General features: G+C 47.8%; 1 protein-coding gene across 1 annotated transcript; it reads left to right on the top strand.

Annotated features, from left to right (window-relative positions):
• Nucleotides 1-3933: 3933 nt before the first annotated feature.
• On the top strand, nucleotides 3934-7152 carry htr5ab (5-hydroxytryptamine (serotonin) receptor 5A, genome duplicate b). Its single transcript, XM_080217539.1, has 2 exons — nucleotides 3934-4638; nucleotides 6463-7152. Exons 1-2 carry the CDS (start codon nucleotides 3934-3936, stop codon nucleotides 6793-6795), a joined length of 1038 nt encoding a protein of 345 aa, XP_080073665.1. The 3' UTR covers nucleotides 6796-7152.
• Nucleotides 7153-20524: the final 13372 nt, after the last annotated feature.

Raw genomic sequence — 20524 nt, 5'->3', positions numbered from 1 at the left:
CCCCCATATCCCTACATTAATCCCTCTAGCCTACACATCCCCTGGACACTAAGGGGCAATTTCTTAGCACAGCCAATCAACCTAACCCACACATCTTTGGGCTGTGGGAGGAAGCCCACCCAGACACGAGGAGAATGTGCAAACTCCACACACAGACAGTGACCCAAGCCAGGAATCGAACCCAGGACCCTGGAGCTGTGAAGCAGCAGTGCTAACAACTGTGCTACCACGCCGTCCCAAATACACGAATAGGATGGGAATAGAGAGATATGGTCCCCGGAAGGGTAGGGGTTTTAGTTCAGTCGGGCAGGATGGTTGGTGCAGGTTTGGAGGACTGAAGGGCCTGTTTCTGTGCTGTAATTTTCTTTGTTCCTTGTTATGGGGAAAGAATGGGACTAATAGGATAGCTTTTTCAAAGCATGGGCACAATGGATCGAACAGTCTCCATCTGAACTGTTTGATTCTAAGTTACACACGAGGTTGGTGATTGCCAATCGATTTTCTTGACAATCCTGCATTAGGAACAGAGGAAGGGGAGTAGGCCATTCGGCCCTTCCAGCAGTGCTCCGTCATCCTATAAAGTCCCTGGAAAGAGCAGCCAGTGTTTTAAATCCTGAGGGGAAGGGGGGAGAATCACATCCCACCAGGATTAAAAAGCGATCGAAAAGAGGGCAGAGAAAGCTCTGGGTTCCCGTCAGCTGGAACACACACGAGAGAGGGATCGAATCTCAGCTCCAGCGCTAAGTTAAATTAATTTTCACAGCGTGTCTCCCCAGCTTTCTCAAAAACGAATGTGTGGGAAAGCGAGTGAAATGGAAATCATATCAAAAGCGTGATCCAGTCACATAGATCCTGCGCAAATTGATCAAGGATGGCTGGGGGAAAAGATGTTCTCTTTTATTGTATTCCAGTTCCCTTTAGCATTGCAGGAATCTGCTAAGCAGCTGAATTTAAATGTACTTGAGCCATTGGAGTAGAGAGAGAGAGAAGAAATCAGGAGCAGAAATAGAATGAAAATGTGAGGAACCAGACTCGATATTGATGTTAATATTTATATATCATCTCATATTAATTAATATTAAAGAACAAAAAACAACACAGCATGGGAAACAGGCCCTTTAGCCCAATGTGTCCGCACTGCCATTTTAACAGTGTGAGTGCCCTCTTCCACCTACGACCTTTGTCTATGCCTATTGGACTCCACAATAAAGGGACCATAACCAGACTGAGGGACGACTAATTTAGGGACAATTTGTTAACACCAATCAGCCTAAGAGCATGAATATTAATTCTAGATCATATTAATTAATATTATTACCATATAATATTAACTAACCAGAGACTAAAATCCAAGTGATCTTAATTACACACACAGACACAAAACCAATTCATTTTGTTCCTTCAATACAGTGGGAATTTTGCACGATTTGAGACATAGGAAACAGTTTGCTGTCCCAGACACACCTTATAATAGTCCATTTCATTTCAGGAGACAGCCTGTTTGTGGAATCTCAGTCCAGTTAGAGCCTTTCCCAATTTTTTGCTGGAATGTGTTGAAGTGTGATTTGCTTAGGTTCATTGTCCTCCCTTAGTCTCCCTCAATCCAAATAAATCCTGACCCCCGCCCTCCGGTGAGAGAGGTGTAAAAATTTCCCTCCAGAGTGCACTGGCTCCGGCTTTTCAGTGATGTGTCTCTTTCCCCACGTTTGACACAGCTTGCGAATAGGCCATTCGGCCCAATGAATCCATACTGGGATTAATGTTCCACATCAACGTTCCCCCACATCTCTCTCTCTCTCTCTCTGAATCAAATCTCTACCCCTGGATATTCCCAGAGACTCCGCAACTTGGAGAACGCAAAGATATAAAACTCCACGTTCGCTTTCACAGGAGAAAGAAAAGAAATTTTTAAATTAACATTTTATTTATTTTTGAGAAAAGAAATTTGCAACCTCTACTCACCTTGTTTCAGTTGCTTACTGCAATAAACCCCAACCCAGCTGAGGATTTCCTGAGGTGTGTGTGTGTGTGTGTTCTGCTGCTCTCCGTTTAATTTACAAAGTGGGCGCATCCTTAAAGAGCCCCCCACATCCTGGTGGAGGGGAGTGCAAAGAGGCTGTGCAGATTGTCAGTGAGGATGTCCCTTTAACAGAGCCTCCCCCTTTCCTCACACCCTCTCTCTCTCAAAGTCAATCAGAGGAGATGGAGCCTTGGGCTGACAAACGGGGGAAGATTGAGAAATTGTGCAGATGCCTCCCGGAGGAGTGTCTGTGGGTTTACCCAGCTAATGAGCGGGGAGAGCTGGAGAGGGTGCCGGATAGGGATAGGGAGAGGGAGGAAGAGGAGGCTGAGAGGGAAATCAGCTGCTTAGCACTTGTTTGACGCAAACTGGCCAGGATCTTTGTTGCTGCACCTTGTCTTCCTGAGCTCCTCCCTCTGAGAGGCGACAGCAGATGCTGGATGTACAAGTGGCGACACACAGAGAGAGAGAGACAGTGACAGCTCCACAAACTGAACGCTCAGTCATGCAAACCCTCCAACTGCTTTCATTGTGGGAGTGTAACAAGATTTCAGTCTGTCACTGATGAGCAGGCACAGCTCTGTCCTCGCTGGGAAAGCCAGTCCACAAGTCCGCAGTTATTTCACTGGAACGTCTTTTTTGTGCCATTGCATTGGGAGTTACATGTTGGTGGAAAGGTGCCCTGAGCACTCTGCTGGGCACTCTCTGCCTTGCCTTGCTCCTGTTTGATCCCCCAGTCCTGTTTCCAGCCACAGACAGAGAAGGAGAGGGACATGGATCTATCCTCGGTCATCCTTGCTCCATGAGTTCGGGACACAGCGGCGGCAGCAGGGGGAGTGATACCTGGGTGGGGTGGACCCTCACTGCCACCCCCATGTTTCAATAACCGGGATAAGGCAGCTCTCTGGACTCCGGACTAAGCGCCAAGTCAGCCTCGCTTGTTGGCACCGGAGTTCCCTGTCTGCCTCTCTCCCACCTCTACCTCACCCCTCTCCCCCTCCCCTCTCTCCCCTCCCTACCACTCCTCCCCATCCCTCTCCCCTGCCTTTCTCCCCCTCTCCACTTCCCTCCCTCCTCGCCCACCCTCCTGTGTCTCACTCCCTCTCCCCCACCCCTCTCTCCCCTTCTCTCTCCCCCTTCTCTCTCCCCCTTCCCTACCCTCCCTCCTCCACTCCTCTCACCTCCCCACCTCCTCTACCCCTCTCCCCTCCTCTCCCTCCCACCCACCTCCCCTTCACTCGTCTCCCCACCCCATCTACCCGTGTCCTCCATCCCCTCTCCATCACCCCTCTCCCCCCTCTCCCCCTCTACCCCGTGCTCCTCCATCCCCTCTCCATCACCCCTCTGCCCCTCTACCCTGTGTCCTCCATCCCCTCTCCATTACCCCTCTGCCCCTCTTTCTTCCCACCCCCTTTACTCCCTCCCCCAATCCCTCTCCACGACTCCTCTCCCCCTCTCCCTCCCTCCTCTCCCTCCCCCCTCTCCCCTCCCTCTCCCCCCTCTCCCCTCCCTCTCCCCCTTCCCCTCTCCCCTGTCCCCCTCTGCCCCTCCTCCCCTCCCTCCCCTCCTCCCCCTCCTCCTCTCTCCCCCTCTCCCTCCCTCCTCTCCCCCCTCTCCCCTCCCTCCTCTCCCCCCTCTCCCCTGTCCCCCTCTGCCTCCCCCCTCTCCCCTCCCCTCCTCTCCCCTCTCCCCCTCCCTCCTCTCCCCCCTCTCCCCTCCTTCCTCTCCCCCCTCCCCTCTCCTCCCTCCCTCCTCTCCCTCCTCTCCCCCTCTCCCCTCCCTCCTCTCCTCCCCTCTCCCCTCTCCCCCTCTCTCTCTCCCCTCCCTGCTCTCCCCCTCCTCTCCCCCTCCCCCTCCTATCCCACCCAGCCCTTGCCCTTGCCCTGGTGGTGGGGAGGGCTGCTTTGAGCAGGATGGACTGGGCTAACAGCAGTGGTGGTTGGCACAATCAGAGTGCCCGACTGGGGGAGTGGGGCTCGGGGGGCCTCTCGGCCTTCAGCATCCTGACCCTGGCCCTGCTGGCCCTCCTGATGCTGGCCACCTTCCTGTGGAACATGCTGGTGCTGGTCACCATCCTGAGGGTGCGCACCTTCCACCGGGTGCCCCACAACCTGGTGGCCTCCATGGCCATGTCGGACGTGATGGTGGCGGCGCTGGTCATGCCCCTCAGCCTGGTGCATGAGCTGCACGGGCGGCGCTGGCGGCTGGGCAAGGTGCTGTGCCAGCTGTGGGTCTCCTGCGATGTCCTGTGCTGCACGGCCAGCATCTGGAATGTGACGGCCATCGCCCTGGACCGCTACTGGTCCATCACCCGGCACCTGGAGTACACCCTGAAGACCAGGAAGAAGATCTCCAACACCATGATCGCCCTGACCTGGGCGCTCTCCGCCGTCATCTCCCTCTCCCCCCTCTTCGGCTGGGGCAAGACCTACTCCGAGAAGGACGGCCAGTGCCAGGTCAGCCAGGAGCCCTCCTACACCATCTTCTCCACCTTCGGGGCTTTCTACCTGCCCCTCTGCGTGGTGCTGTTCGTCTACTGGAAGATTTACAAAGCGGCCAAGTTCCGAATCGGATCCCGCCGGACCAACACCATCACTCCCATGCCCGAGGTGGTGGAGGTACGCAACTCGGTACTAAAAGCAGCTTCAACAGGGCTCCAGCAAGTTAGAATAACTCCTAAAACTCCTCTCGGGGGGCGGGGGAGGGGAGCGGTGTCAGGGTGGAGTAGGGGGAGAGTGGGCAGATAACAGGGAAGAGATAGATCATGGGGAAAGACAGAGAGTGAGGGGAGTTAGAGGGACAATAAGAACATGCCTTAGACTTTAAGATGCATGTGCGGAGGGAGAGAGAAAAGAGGGAACGATGGAGAGAGAGATTGAACGTGAGAGAGAGAAAGAGCAAGGGAGAAAGTGTGTGAGAGAGAGAAACCCACAGGGAGAGACAGAAGAGACACACATGGGGAGAGAATGAATGTGTGTGCCTGTGTGTGTGTCTACGTGTGTGTGTCTGCCTGTGTGTGTGTGTGTCTGCCTCTGCCTGTGTGTCTGCCTCTGCCTCTGTGTGTGTGTGTCTGCCTCTGCCTGTGTGTCTGCCTGTGTGTGTGTGTGTGTGTGTGTCTGCCTGTGTGTGTGTGTGTGTGTCTGCCTGTGTGTGTGTGTGTGTCTGCCTGTGTGTGTGTGTGTGTGTGTCTGCCTGTGTGTGTGTGTGTGTGTGTGTCTGCCTGTGTGTGTGTGTGTGTGTGTGTCTGCCCTTGTGTGTCTGCCTGTGTGTGTGTGTCTGCCTGTGTGTGTGTGTGTCTGTTTGTGTGTGAATCTGTCGGTGTGTGTGCCTATCAATGTGTGTGTGTGTGTGTGTGTGTGTGTGAGACAGCCCGTGTGTGTGTCTGTGTGAGAGAGTGAGAGAGAAACCTGCAAGGTGAAGTTGAGGAGAGACGGAAACGATATGAATGGAAAATGCAGCGAGATATAGGGCAGAGGGAGATGGAGACATGAAAGGTATGGGAGAGAGAAACAGTTGGATTGAGCAAATTCATAGAGAGCAAAAGAACAGTGGAAAAGTGAGGGAGGGAAAAATCACAGGGACAGAGAGAGCAAAGTGGGGCAGCACAGTGGCACAGTGGTTAGCACTGCTGCCTCACAGCACCAGGGACCTGGGTTCAATTCCAGCCTCAGTCACTGTCTGTGTAAAGTCTGCATGTTCTCCCTGTGTTTGCATTGGGTTTCCTCCGAATGCTCCGGTTTCCTCCCACAGCCCAAAAATAGTGGTTAGGTGGATTGACCATGCTAAATTGACCCTAGTGTCAGAGGCTTAGCAGGGTAAATTAGCGGGATAAATATGTGGTGTTATTGGAATAGGGCCATAGGGCCCGGTGTTGTGGTTGGCACAGACCTGATGAGCTGAATGGCCTCCTTCCGTACTATTGGGATTCTATTCTATACAGGCAGGGAGAAGAAGAGGGGAGATGGGGTGAGGGAGAGAGAAAGAGAGGGGAGGAGCCAGAGAGAGGGAGGGGAGAGAGAGGTATTGAGAGGGGGAGCTAAAGAGAGAGAGAGGGGGATAAAGGGGAAGGGAGAGAGAAAGGGTGAGTGAGACTGAAAAGGGACAGAAAATTGGGGAGAGAGGGAGGTAGAGATAGAGACAGAAAGGGGGAGAGAGAGATGGAGAGGAAGAGAGAGACAGAGACTAAAATGGAGACGGAGCAAGAGGAGGGGGAAAAGAGAGGAAGCGAGAAGAATAGAGCGAAAGCAATATAAAGAGAGAGGGAAAGGCCTTGGGAATGATGGAAGGAATTCTAGTCATTGTATTAACCTCTTTCTAGTTAAAATACTCAGTACGCTTTAATAAGACAATGTTGTTAAAGTGTATGATGTGGTGAAAGGTGCTGAGTAGGAATGGGAAGGGTACTGGATGGACTGCTACTCACAGCCCTTTCTTTCTGCCAGGTAAAGGAGGCAAGCCAGCAGCCTGAGATGGTTTTCACTGTCCGCCACGCGACTGTCACCTTCCAGACTGACGGCGATACCTGGAGGGAGCAGAAAGAGAAGAAAGCGGCGCTGATGGTGGGCATCCTCATCGGGGTCTTTGTGCTGTGCTGGATCCCATTCTTCATCACCGAGCTCATCAACCCGCTCTGCTCCTGTGACATCCCCCCCATGTGGAAGAGCATCTTCCTCTGGCTGGGCTACTCCAACTCCTTCTTCAACCCCCTGATCTACACGGCCTTTAATAAAAACTACAACAACGCCTTCAGGAACCTTTTCTCCAGGCAGCGATGAGGCCAAGTGCCCCTGATCATCCTCCCTATCTCTGCCAAGGTCCAGAAGCGAACATACACATACATACACACAAGAGTGCATGAGGTAAAGCAGCAGAGACAACCTGGGGAGACAGGGACCTTGTAGTATTATACACTCCCGCCTATTTACCTGCTCAAACCCTGGGGACACTATCCCTTGTAGCACCGATAGCACTGTTTGTAGTGCAGAACTTTCCTGCAAAATATCTGTAAATGTTTCCACTGGCACACCCACTCCCCCTCCAGCTTATGGGAAAAAATCCATTCTAAACTATAGCAGGCCAGTATATCTATGATGTGGAGATGCCGGTGTTGGACTGGGGTGGGCACAGTAGGAAGTCTCACAACACCAGGTTAAAGTCCAACAGGTTTATTTGGCATCACAAGCTTTTGGAGCGTCGCTCCTTCATCAGGTGTGTATCTGACTGGGTCAGTCAGTTGCGACGGAAAGGTTATTATTCCAATAATGACCACCCAGTAATAAATTCTGTCAATTCTATTTTGTATCAAACTCTTAATGGATTAAACACTTCAGCTGCCTCTGTCTTCACCCCGACATGACCCCGAGGATTCTCTATCTCTTGCAATAATAAAGTTCCTCTTTAAAATAAAAGCTGTAATATTGTAACTGTGCTCGCCATAGTTCATGTTCAATCTGCATGCCTGTGGAATAGGCTGGAGATGAATGCTGGAAATACACTGCAGCTTCTGAACAAAGAAAAAGAGGGGGAAAAAAAGCTAAATTAAATCATAAGTGGTAGCACTATACAGCCCAGAAACTGGCCCTTCCTAACTGTGCTAGTCCATTTTTCCCCGTAATTTATTTTTTTCCTTTTCAGCTAGGTATCCAATTCCTATGGCACATATTTGTTTAATATACATCAGAGGGCAGAGGGATCTGAACCAACCCAACTGTGAAAAGAAAGGTTACCCACTTGGCACTTTGCCAACGGAACCTTTGGACCTGCTCCGCTTTGTGAAACATTCTCATCATTTCTGTAGCGTGCGAACAGATGGGTATAAAAGATCAATGGCACAACTCAGATCTGTTCCTCCTGTTGGACTGAGATTAGATGGAGCTGTGCATAAGTTAGCTGTCTAACGCGCACTGAAATAGTGCTTGTGGTGAGACTGGCATTAACAGGGCTCTCACTGCCAACTGGATCACACTAAATTGAGAGGATTGTCAATAGTAAGGAATCATAGAATCCCTACAGTGCAAAAGGAGGACATTCAGCCCATCGTGTCTGCATTGATTCTCTGACAGAGTATCTTAACCAGGCCCACCACTCCCTCCTATCCCTTTAACCCCACACATTCACCATGGCTAATCCATCTAACCTACACATCTTGGGAAACTAAGGGGCAATTTTATCATGGTCAATTCACCTAACCCGCATATCTTTGGAGTGTGCGAGGAAACTGGAACACCTGGAGGAAACCCACGCAGATGCGAGTAGGACATACAAACTGAGGCCAGAATTGAACCTGATTCCCTGGCGCTGTGAGGCAGCAGTGGTAACCACTGTGCTGCTGCCATTCAGCACAGCCCAAAAGAACACTGCTTGACACACCTAACATGGAAAGAGGACAACAGCAAGTTGCAGAAGGGTGGTCAATGAACTTACAGAACGGACAAATCATTGGCAAATAAAATTCAACACAGATAAATGTGGGGTTGTACATTTTGGTCGGGAAAAACAGGGAATCCCTTTTTACTTGAGAGATGCAAGTCGAGGTGGATGTAGAGGAACAGAAGGATCTCGAGGCACACATGGACCACTCACACCATCGGCTTAACAAGGCCGTAAAAATATACAGACCAAATACTGGAATTTATTCTGAGAGGGATAGAATTGGAAAGTAAGAAAGTTTTGCTAAATGTGTTTCAAATCTTGGTTATACCTCAGGAAGAGTATTGTTCATAAAAAGGTTATAAAGACACAAGAGAGGCTGCAGAGAAAATTTACAAAGATGATACCATAAGTGGGTGGGTATACACATCAGGAAAGGATTGATGGGCAGTGTCTCATTTCTGTTGAAAAAAAGATGGTTGGTCGGGGGTAGGGGGGACTCTGGGGGACGGGCTAATAGAGATCTTTAAAACAACAAAAGACTGTAATGGAGTAGACGCAGAGCCAATATTTTCTCTTGTGGAGAAGAGCAGAGCTAGAGGCTGTCGAAATAAAATATTCACCAAGAAATCCAACAGAGAAGTCAGAAAAAACTTCTTTACTCAAAGACTAGTGAGAGTGTGGAACTCACAAGAATACAAGAAATAGGAACAGGGGTAGACCATTTGGCGCATTGAGCCTGCTCCACCATTCAATATGACTGGCCTTGGGCTTCAACTCCATTTTTCCACCAATTCCCCGAGAGACCAAATACCTGTATATTTGCTCCTAAATGTATTCAGTGATGGAGCATTCACAAACACCTTGGGATAGACAGTTCCAAAGATTCACAACCCCTTGAGTGAATTAATTTCTCCATCTCAGTCCTAAATAATTCTCCCTTACATCCATTCCCCAGTGTTTTAGACCAACCGAAACAATCTCCGTGCCCACCATGTCAAGCCCTTTCAGAATCTTAAAGTCTACGCCTTATATATCTTCAGGATTTATCGCAATCTATAATAAAGTATTCAGCTTTTTTTCCACCTGGACTACCTCGATTGATTGGTTAAGGGGCATTTATTTGGTGGGCAATGCCAGGCACCCGTGATGGCACATGGGGGAATTGAATGTGAGATACATGTGCGGCTGTCAACAGTTGGTGGGAGAGCTGGAGTGGTATGGGGTGGTGGGAATGGGTGGGGGGGCGGGCATAGTTGGTGAAGAGGAAAAAATGGTGGAAGGTAAGAAAAATCCAACAATGTTACACTGGGAAGCTGACTGGAGAGACTGTTTCCAAGAGAGGTAGGATTATTGGGATGGATGGGGATGGGAAGTGAGGCATTGCATGAAAAGGATGCAATGGCATGAGTGGCATGGGAGGGAGGGGAAGAGATGAGAACCAATTCGGTGGTAAAATGGTGGGGAGAATTATTTGATGCAGTGTATTGAAATCGGTAAGGTGATGGTCTAGTAATATTATCACTAAACTATTAATCCAGAAACTCAGCTAATGTTCTGGGAACCTGTGTTCGAATCCTGCCATGGCAGTTGGTGGAATTTGAATTCAATTAAGAAAAATTTATCTGGACTTAATCTACTGATGACCATGATCATTGTTGTAAAAACCCGTCTGGGTCACTGATGTCCTTTAGGGAAGGAAATCTGCCATCCTTATCTGGTCTGGCTGACATGTGACTCCAGAGCCACAGCGATGTGATGGACTCTCAACTGCTCTCCAAGGGAAACTAAGGATGGGCAATAAATGCTGGACGTCCATGTCCCACAAATAAGTAAAAAAAAAACACACCTCCCACAGGGTGCGAACCACCATGGGATCGAACTCTGCTCCTTTTGACAATTCTTGCTTGACCATCCTACTGAGGCCATCAGCGCTGGGCAGCAGCATGGGGGGAAGTGAGACCAGGTTCCCTTTTCACTGCCATAGCTGCCGTAAAGTTGGTTGGTTCAAAGGTCCAGTTACGTTGAGAAGTCAGGGAGGAAGTTACTGAATAGGATTGGGGTGGGGAGCTGAGAGGGATAGGGTGGATAGGGTTGAGGGAAGGAGTGAGGTATGATGAGAAAGGGGAACAATGGAGGTAGGATGGGGAAGGAGGTATGATGGAGCGAGGAGGGAGGATGAGGGAGGGAGGTAGGATGAGGAAGGAGGTATGACAGAGTGAGGAGGGAGGATGAGGGAGGGAGGTAGGATGAGGAGGGAGGTATGACAGAGCGAGGAGGGAGGATGAGGGAGGGAGGTAGGATGAAAAAGGAGGCAAGACAGAGCAAGGAAGGAGGATGAGGGAGGGAGGTAGGATGAGGAAGGAAGTATGCTGGAGGGAGCAGGTAGGATGAGGGAGGGAGATAGAATGGGGAGGAGGTATGCTTGGGAGGGGCAAGGATGGGGTTAGGATTTGTAGGGGGTAGAATGGGCCCGGTTGTTAGTCTAGGAGATCAGTATTGGTCAGCGATTGGAGGGTTAGGGTAAGTTGGGGGAATCAGCTGGGCAATCGTGTTAGTTACGGTGTCTATGAGGATGGGCGGGTAGTTGGAGTTATAGTTGTATGGGTGGTGAGTGGTCAGAAGTGTGGATGGGGTGGAGATGATTGAGGATTAGGAAGGGGGTACATTGACAGGTTATGGGGGTGTGTGAGGAGGGGATGGTGGCTGGAAGAGGTAGTAATCAGTATTGTAGTCCCCCCAGCGTTAGAAGTGGTTTTAAATCTTCTAACGTTTTCTGTTCCTGGGTGACTATCCTGCTCAGAGAATCAGAATCATTCATAGTTTCTGATCAGAGTGTCAACAAGTTCCCAGTAGCATTATTGCCCAACAGAGGTTCTGGACTATTTGAAAAATTATTCCTGGTGTTAAAAATGAAGATGGAGTAGATTTAAATGAAAAAGTTTTCGAGAAACTGTCAGGCGGAAGAAAAGAATACAACAGCATGGATTCTATAGACAAAGAAGATGATAACATTCTCTACTCTCCAGGGTGTCTAGACAGGTTAACTCCCATAGGCATGCCATCACACATCCTTAGACCCAGGAGAGAAATAGTTCTTATGTTGCTCTGAATCATAAACAAGGATTTTATCTCAGAGTAAAATTGGTATTTAGGAAGATGCTGAAATCATAAAAGATGGATATCAAGGAAATAGATTGTTTATTCCTCGAATAATATAAAGACCATCACATGTAAACCTGCCTTTTCAACTCAGGGGTAAACTGTTCCCAATCCAACTCTCTCATCATTTGACTATAAACAAGTCACAAGGCTGGATTCCTGATGAAATTTATATTTATATTCACAGGCTGCTTGGACACGTGGACAGATTCACGTAGCTTTTCCCCAGAGTGAGATTTGTTGATTCTGTTAAAGAGTTTACTGAAATAATTACTAGACATCCTGTTGCTAAAGAATTACTGTTACAATAAAGATACTAATTTGACCACACATGTTTTATGGGGCCCTCCCAGTGATCAAATGAAAATGCCGGTGTTATTACACAAGAAATTAGAGAAGGGATTCAGTGAAAGGGTCTGTACCAGCGAGGAAACGGGTGTGTGTTCCCCACTCATAAGTTTAAAGATTTTGATTTCCTTTCTTCCTTAAGGAATAGTTCCTCATCCTTCAATTAGCCACATTGAACCAATCTGGCCTTAGCACTGAATATAACAACTTTAAACTTTAACCACTTTTTCTTGGAGATTCTGTAACCATTTATAATTCTCAGGACCCACCTCTTACCTCTTACTCACCCAGTCATAGTCTCATTTTGTCTGAGTTTTGTCAGTTAATGATCAGAATGAAAATTGTCACCTCTGTGTCAGCCAGTGAATTGGAGATGGGGCGAAATTTAAGACAGGATTTACAGCAAACAGAAACTATTTAAACATCATCTCGAGAATTGCTCCTTTCTCTCGAAAAGAGAGGACTGAGAGGTGGCTTTAAGATTGTGAAAGGGTTTGATGGGGTAAATATTAGGGAAGATGTTTCCAGGCGGAGATTAGAACTAAGGTTCATAAATGTACAACAGTTTATTTATTAGGGTCACAAGTAGGCTTACATTAACATTGTAATGAAGTTACTATGAAAATCCTCTAGTCAACACATTTCTACGCCAGTTCAGTGGGGGAAGAGGGGTGAGGGAGTGTTCAGGTTGGGCTTTGGGGCTTGGGGGGAATGTGGGGTCAAGTCAGGGATAATGCCATAAGGAGTTGGTGGGGTGAGGAATACTGTGGAAAGGGACATTTGCAGAATGGGGGCAACAGCATGGGAATTAGTGGGAGGGGAATAGCGGAAACCCCCTGGGGGTTTAATCAGGAGTGGTGGAGTTCCCTGGGAATGTGAGGGGAATCACATGGATGGGTCGGGGTTGTTTTATGGTGGAGGGGAGTAGTCAGGTGGGAGGGGTGGGGGAGTCACTGGGGTCGTTGGGGGAGTCTTTCGAGGTGAGCTGGCCTGGGTCTTTAGAAATTAGAAGTGGCTTTAATTCTTCTAACCTTTGCTGAGGAATTATTTGTGGAACATAAGAACATAAGAAATAGGAGCAGGAGTAGGCCATCTAGCCCTTCGAGCCTGCCCCGCCATTCAATAAGATCATGGCTGATCTGTCGTGGCTCAGTTCCACTTTCCCGCCCTCTCCCCATAACCCTTAATCCCCTCTCTTATCAAGAACCCATCAACCCGCGTCTTAAATATATTTAGCGAGGCAGCCTCCACCACTTCAACGGGCAGAGAATTCCAGAGATTCACCACCCTTTGAGTGAAGAAGTTGAAGCTGGTGTAGTTTATGATTAGCATCATGTTTTTGAGTGGTTTCCAGTGTGGAGCAATTGCAATGTAAGCCCTTATCTGCGAACACCCCAAGAGGGGTTCCTCAGTACATCTTTGAACAAAGAACAAAGAACAAAATCAGCCCGGGAAACAGGCCCTTCAGCCCAACGAGCCGGCGCCACCATCTCAACACCACCAGTCCCCCTCTCCACCCACGATCCCTGTCTAATGTTTTATGGCCATCCAGATTGAGGGAAACTGATTTAGGGACAATTTATTCCTGCCAATCAGCCGAAAGCACATCTTTGGGGTGTGGGAGGAAACCGGAGCACCCGGAGAAAACCCACGCAAGCACGGGGAGAATGCGCAAACTCCCACAGAAGTTTGGGGTTCCCCTCCCAAATCGGAATCTGGGGAGCTCGCAAGTTACTTCTCCAGTTGTGATGACAGAAGCATTACACAACCATCTCCATTTTTGGCCTGGCCTTGTGTTCAATTTGATTTGATTTGATTTGATTTATTATTGTCACATGTATTGGGATACACTGTTGGGATACACTGTATCCCAATACATGTATGATAGGACTTAATATATGATAAGACTATTCAAAAGTCTGACAGCAGCTGGGAAGAAGCTGCTCTTGAGTCTGCTGGTATGTGTCCTCAGACTTTTGATCCTTTTCCTAATGGAAAAAGGTGGAAGAGAGAATGTCCCGCGTGCGTGGATTAATGTGGCTGCTTTTCTAAGGCAGCAGGAAGTGTAGATGCACTCATAGCCACCATATCACAAGCCTTTCCTCTTTTTCTCTCTTGTTCCTCCCCACCACCCACAGACATTTATCCACAGCTCTGCACTCCCTCAAATGCTGGTTATTTCTAACTGGCTTTCACAGGAAAGGTTTGGAGTGAATGGTACAGATGATTGAAAGAGGAAGCTAGGCAGTCAAATGAGGGAGAAGAGTTAGAACGTTACAGCGATAGATTCAAAATGAGAAAAGATGTGAGGAAGCTCGAGTGGAGCTTAAATGCTGGCATGGACTACCTGGGCCAAATGGCCTGTTCCGTGCCTTACATCCTATCTAATCTTGTGCATGATTATTTATGATTGTATTCACTGGAGTTTGGCAGAGTGAGAGGGAATCTCATAGAAGTTTACAAAATTCTAACAGGATTAGACAGACTAGATTCAGAAAGAATGTTTCCAGTGGTGGGGGAGTCAAAACTAGGGCTCATAGTTTGAGGATAAGGGGTAAATCTTTTAGAACTGAGGTGAGGAGCAATTTCTTCACCCAGAAGGTGGTGAATGTGTAGAATTCACTACCAGAGAAAGTAGCTGAGGCCAAAACATTGTGTGATTTCAAGATGAAATTAGAAACGTAGAACAATACAGCATAGTGCAGGCCCTTCGGCCCTCAATGTTGTGCCAAGCCTTGTCCATAACCTAGATCAAGTTATCGTACTTCCTATCATTCTGGGGTGCTCCATGTGCCTATCCAATAACCGCTTGAAAGTTCATAAAGCGTCCAACTCCACTATCACAGCAGGCATTCCACACCCCAACCACTCTCTGAGTAAAGAATCTACCTCAGACATCCCTCCTATATCTCCCACCATGAACCCTATGGTTATGCCCCCTAGTAACAGCTACATCCACCCGAGGAAACAGTCTCTGCACATCCACTTTATCAATCCCCCTCATCGTCTTATAAACCTCTATTATGTCGCCTCTCATCCTTCTCCGCTCTAAAGAGAAATGCCCCAGCTCCCTGAACCTTTCCTCATAAGACCTACCCTCGAAACCAGGCAGCATCCTGGTAAATCTCCTCTGCCCTCTCTCCAATGCTTCCACGTCCTTCTTATAATGAGGTGACCAGAACTGAACACAATATTCCAGATGTGGTCTCACCAAGATCCGGTATAGTTACAGCATAACCCCACAGGTCTTAAACTCAAACCCCCTGTTAATAAACACTAACACACTATAAGCCTTCTTCACGGCTCTATCTACTTGAGTGGCAACATTCAGAGATCTGTGGATATTTACCCCAAGATCTCTCTGTTCCTCCACAGTCCTCAGAACCCTGCCGTTGACCCTGTAATCTGCATTCAAATTTGTCTTGCCAAAATGAATGACCTCACACTTATCAGGGTTAAACTTCATCTGCCATTTTTCTGCCCAGCCCTGCATCCTATCAATGTCTCTTTGCAGCCTGCAAGAGCCCTCCACCTCATCCACTACTCCACCAATCTTGGTGTCATCAGCAAATTTACTAACCCACCCTTCAGCCCCCTCTTCCAAGTCATTGATAAAAAGCACAAATAGCAGAGGGCCCAGCACTGACCCCTGTGGTACGCCGCTGGTAACTGGCCTCCAGTCTGAAAATTTTCCTTCCACCACCACTCTCTGTCTTCTATGAGACAATTAGATATAGTTTTGGGGGCTACGGAGATCAAGGGATATGGAGAGAAAGAGGGATCAGGATATTGAATTTGATGATCAGCCATGATCAAAATGAATGGTGGAGCAGGCGCGAAGGGCCTAATCTTGCTTCTAGTTTCTATGGAGCGACACAGTGGCACGGTGATTAGCATTGCTGCTTCACAGCACCAGGGACCCGGGTTTGATTCGGCCCTCTGGTGACTGCCTGGGTGAAGTCTGCACATTCTCCCTGTGTGTGCGTGGGTTTCCTCCAGATGCTCCGGTTTCCTCCCACGCTCCAAAGATGTGCAGATTAGATGGACTGACCGTGGTAAATTGCCCCTTAGTGTCATGGGAATTTGCTAGGATAAATACATGGGAAATAGTGGGAATAGAGGCTGGGTGGGATTGTGGTCTGTGCAGACCTTAACAGGCTGTATGGCTTGTCCCTGCGCTGTCGGGATTCCAATCCAACCTGAACAAGTCTTGGTTTGCAGGTATTGGTTAACTTCTCTTTTATTTCATATTTTCAGTGCTGTATAAGATGATCTGTCGGGAGCTGAATCTGAAATGACAGCTGGTTATTTTCAGGTGACTTGTGGCTTACAAAGTGCTTTTTAATTAGGACTTCATTTTACTGGGTCATTCTAACATCAAGTGCAGGGGTCAAAAGACACACTTAAATTTTCAAATCAAATTGAATCAAATTGAATCACTGTGGGGTTTCAGAACCATCCACTCAGAAATTTCTCTTAAGTGAAGTACTTGATGCACTACCAGCTGCAGTCATCACTCCTGGTGGTGATCATTAGAAACCCTATCGTACAGAAGGAGACCATTCGGCCCATTGAATCTGCATCAACCCAACCCCAACCCAGGCCGTAACCCCACTCCGCCAATCCCTCGAACCTACGCATCCTGGCACTCTAAGGGGCGATTTAGCATGGCCAATGCTGCTGGCAATGGAGAGTTCCTGGATTAGGGATTGGTTGGCTGGAACTTTTGTCAATGAGGTAGATGGCACGGTGGCACAGTGGTTAGCACTGCTGCCTCACAGTGCCAGGCACCCGGGTTCGATTCCCAACTTGGGTCACTGTCTGTGTAGAATCGGCACATTCTCCCCATGTCTGTGCGGGTTTCCTCTGGGTGCTCCAGTTTCCTCCTGCCGTCCGAAAGGCGTGTTGGTTAGGTGCATTGGCCATGCTAAATTCTCCCTCAGTGTACCCGAACAGGCGTCGGAGTGTGGCCACTCGAGGATTTTCACAGTAACTTCATTGCAGTGTTAATGTAAGCCTACTTAAACTTTAAATCCTGGGAGGGCCCGACTCTGGCCAGTCAGGCATTTAGTTCAATTCGGTCTCCCTCCTGGAATTGACACAGATTTCTCACAGTCTCTCCAACCGATGGGCAGGAGCTGGGTCGGGAACAGTTAATTCTCCCTGTTTCCCTCTCTCCAGTAGATGTTCCCTGGCCTGCTGAGCATTTTCCAGCACTTCCTGTTTCTATTTCCTGAGGCTTGCTTATTGTATGGTACCTTATACATCACTTCCTGTCTGATGATGCACACCGATCATACCCATGGCTAGTTAACGTACCGCAACATGGACAGCTGGGGTGAAGAACAGAGGGGCAGCACAAAGAGCTAGTGTTGAAGGAAGACCGCGTTCTTGGAGAATTACAGAACTTGATGAGTCCAATATGCTCCTTCTGCACTGTAGGGATTCCATGATCCTATGGACGAGGTGGTTACAGAAATAGCAACCACCGAGGTGACGGAGAAATGTGAACATGAGACTCAGGGCGGGTTTCCCAAATGATCCCACCAGCGGCCAATGGCAAGCCCAGTCCAGCACCTGAAAACATGCTATATGTTGGGGGGGGGGGGGGTGCAAAATTGTGGCCTAGGAATTTTGAACTTGAAGCACTGGTTCGCTGTAGACTGTTATAAGTCAATAAGTGCATGGGTGAGTGGAACAGGGTGCTGGTTTAGGTATAGAATCCTGGAATTAAAGAATTATAGAATTATATAATCGTATTGTAGAAGGGCACCCAGGCCCTATCCCCTGCCCTACCCCTGTAACCCTGTACATTTCCCATGGCTACTCCATCTAATCTACATATCTTTGGACACTAAGGGGCAATTTAGCATGGCCAATCCACCCAACATGGACATCTTTGGACACTAAGGGGCAATTTAGCATGGCCAATCCACCCAACATGGACATCTTTGGACACTAAGGGAAAATTTAGCATGGCCAATCCACCCAACATGGACATCTTTGGACACTAAGGGAAAATTTAGCATGGCCAATCAGCCTAACCTGTGCATCTTTGGACACCAAGGGCAATTTAGTATGGCCAATCCACCTAACCTGCACATCCTTGGACACTAAGGAGCAATTTAGTATGGCCAATCCACCTAACCTGCACATCCTTGGACACTAAGGAGCAATTTAGCATGGCCAATCCACCTAACCTGCACATTTTTGGACACTAAGGGGTGACTTAGCATGGCCAATCTACCTAACCCACACATCTCTGGACAGCTTATGGGCAGCAGTTCTGAATGGTTGGCGATGAGAATATTGCAGTGCTAAGCTGGAAGGTAACATAAGCACAGACAAAGGTTTCAGGGGCTGAGAAATTGAAGCCAGAGCTGAGAGGGTACAAGAATATGGGTTTATGAAGGAACGTATTGGCAGTGCCTGAGTTAAACGACTGTAAACCTTTTTTTAGAGTGGCTCTCTGCAAATGTGACTTTCAGAAGTTCAGGATCACAAGTGGCCTTGCTGCTGCAAAGAAGATCTGAATTATACTATTGAAATAGAGAGAAAAACAGTGCTGGATGGATGTTTGGCTGCCTGTAGATTTATCCCCATTTTCTTTATGAATGCACAAAGCTTTGCAAGCTGCTGAAATATAATCGAACATAAAATTCCCTCTTACCATTCATCACTGTTAAGCTTTGTTTGAGTGCCATTTAATTTTCAAGGTTATGAATCTATGGGCTTATGGATTTTAATGCATTAATTTTAACTTTCAGTTAGGATTAGAGAAAAGTATGTTAAAGTGTCAGCTTCATTGACAGGTAGATCTCTCATTGTTCTGGGTTGCATTACCAACCATGAAAATAGTAATTAAGCACAGTTGAAGTTTGCACTAAGGCACAAAACAAATAAGGGAAGCTCCAGGCCACTGCCGATATTTCAGTGGATTTCCCTCTCGTTCCCGTTTTTGAGGTTCAACCTTGGAGATTTGCGTCCTTCCCAGTTGGAAGTGCCAGGAAGAATGCCAAATGGGCGTTGACAGAAATGTGAGTGGAAAGAACAGGGTATGGGCCACAGCTTATGTCCAAGGAACAATGAAAAATCAAAAGATATCTAAAGATGTGCGAATTGGGTGCATTGGTCACGCTAAATTGCCCTTTAGTGTCCTGGGATGTGTAGGTGAGAGGGATTAGTGGGGTTATGGAGATAGGGTCCAGGTGAGATTGCGGTCGGTGCAGACTCAATGGGCTGAATGACCTCCTGCACTCTAGGGGGTTCTATGATTCTATGAACTCAAGAACAGCTTCTTCCCTGCTGCCACCAGACATTTGAATGGACCTACATGGCATTAAGTTGATCTTTCTCTACACCCTAGCTATAACTGTACTCTCTCTTTTCCTTCTCCATGCAGGGTATTTTTTTGTCTGTATAGAGTGCAAGAATGGCGGCACGGTGGCACAGTGGTTAGTACTGCTGCCTCACAGCGCCAGGAACCCGTGTTCAATTCTGGCCACAGGTAACTGTATGGAGTTTGCATAGTCTTCCGGAGTCCACGTAGATTTACCACAGGTACTCTGGTTTCCTCCCACAGTGCAAAGATTTTCACAGTAACTTCATTGCAGTGTTAATATACACCAACTTGTGATTAATAAATAAATTTTACTTTATTTTACTTTAAAGATGTGTGGGATAGGTTGATTGGCCATGCTAAATTAACCCTAGCGTCGGGGGATTAGCGGGGTTAATATGAAGGGTTACAGGAAGGTGGGATTGTGGTTAGATGCAGACTCAATGGGCCGAATGGCCTCCTTCTGCACTGTAGGGATTCTATGATTTCAAACAATACTTTTCACTGTAACCCAATACATCAGACAATTACAAATCAAATCAATAGTGGATCATAAAACTCTCAACTGTTCTTTGTAAATTGATGCTCAAAAATTGTAATCTATTCTATGTCTATATTAAATCACAAGTGTCTCTAATGTAGAGTCCAGCTTCAAACCTTCAAATACTGTCAACATTTCTTTCAAAGGGGAACTGTGCGGAGCTGCAAGTCTTGGTAATGGAAAGGATTTGGAGTCGAATGCCCAACTCAGTTTCAAATAGGATGCCAAAGTTGCAAGTTATCTTATTCAGCCTGTGAGCAGCTGGGAACAGTGCCAAGGCAGCGTGAAGTGAAAAGCTAATGACTCGGGCTTCCCTGAAACTTGACTGGAGGAAAATATGGCTCATCCCAATCCGAATATTGTACAAGCAGTCCTTGACATCAAAGCTCTGGAAGGGTTGAGAGAGATAGTGGTAAGGTTGGGTTGGATATCATCATTATGCACATGTCTGCAGATAATGGCACCTGCGGGCAGTGCGTAATTGAGAAATAGTAGGGGACCAAACATGTCTTCTTCGGAGAATCTCCAGACGTAACTATGTGGGGTCTGATGAGAAGCCACTGCAGGAGATTCTCTGGTAAGAATGGAAAGGGGTTGGGGAGGGGTGGTGGTGCGGGGGGAGGTAATCTGAGATAGCTGGATAATGGAGGAGTGGTGTTGGTTAGTTAAAGTTCATTTATTTGTCACAAGTAGGCTCACACTGCAATTAACTTACTGTGAAAAGCCCCTAGTTTGCCACACTCCG

The sequence above is a fragment of the Carcharhinus amblyrhynchos genome, chromosome 2, assembly GCF_965287045.1.
Source record: "Carcharhinus amblyrhynchos chromosome 2, sCarAmb.v2.hapA, whole genome shotgun sequence".
Lineage (NCBI taxonomy): Eukaryota > Metazoa > Chordata > Chondrichthyes > Carcharhiniformes > Carcharhinidae > Carcharhinus > Carcharhinus amblyrhynchos.
This window is presented reverse-complemented; position numbering and strand designations above follow the sequence as displayed.

Coding starts and splice junctions, on each gene's coding strand:
- htr5ab (XM_080217539.1), top strand. CDS start 3,934: ATGGACTGGGCTAACAGCAGTGGTGGTTGGCACAATCAGAGTGCCCGA. Junction 4,639..6,462: donor CCATGCCCGAGGTGGTGGAG/GTACGCAACTCG, acceptor TCTTTCTGCCAG/GTAAAGGAGGCAAGCCAGCA.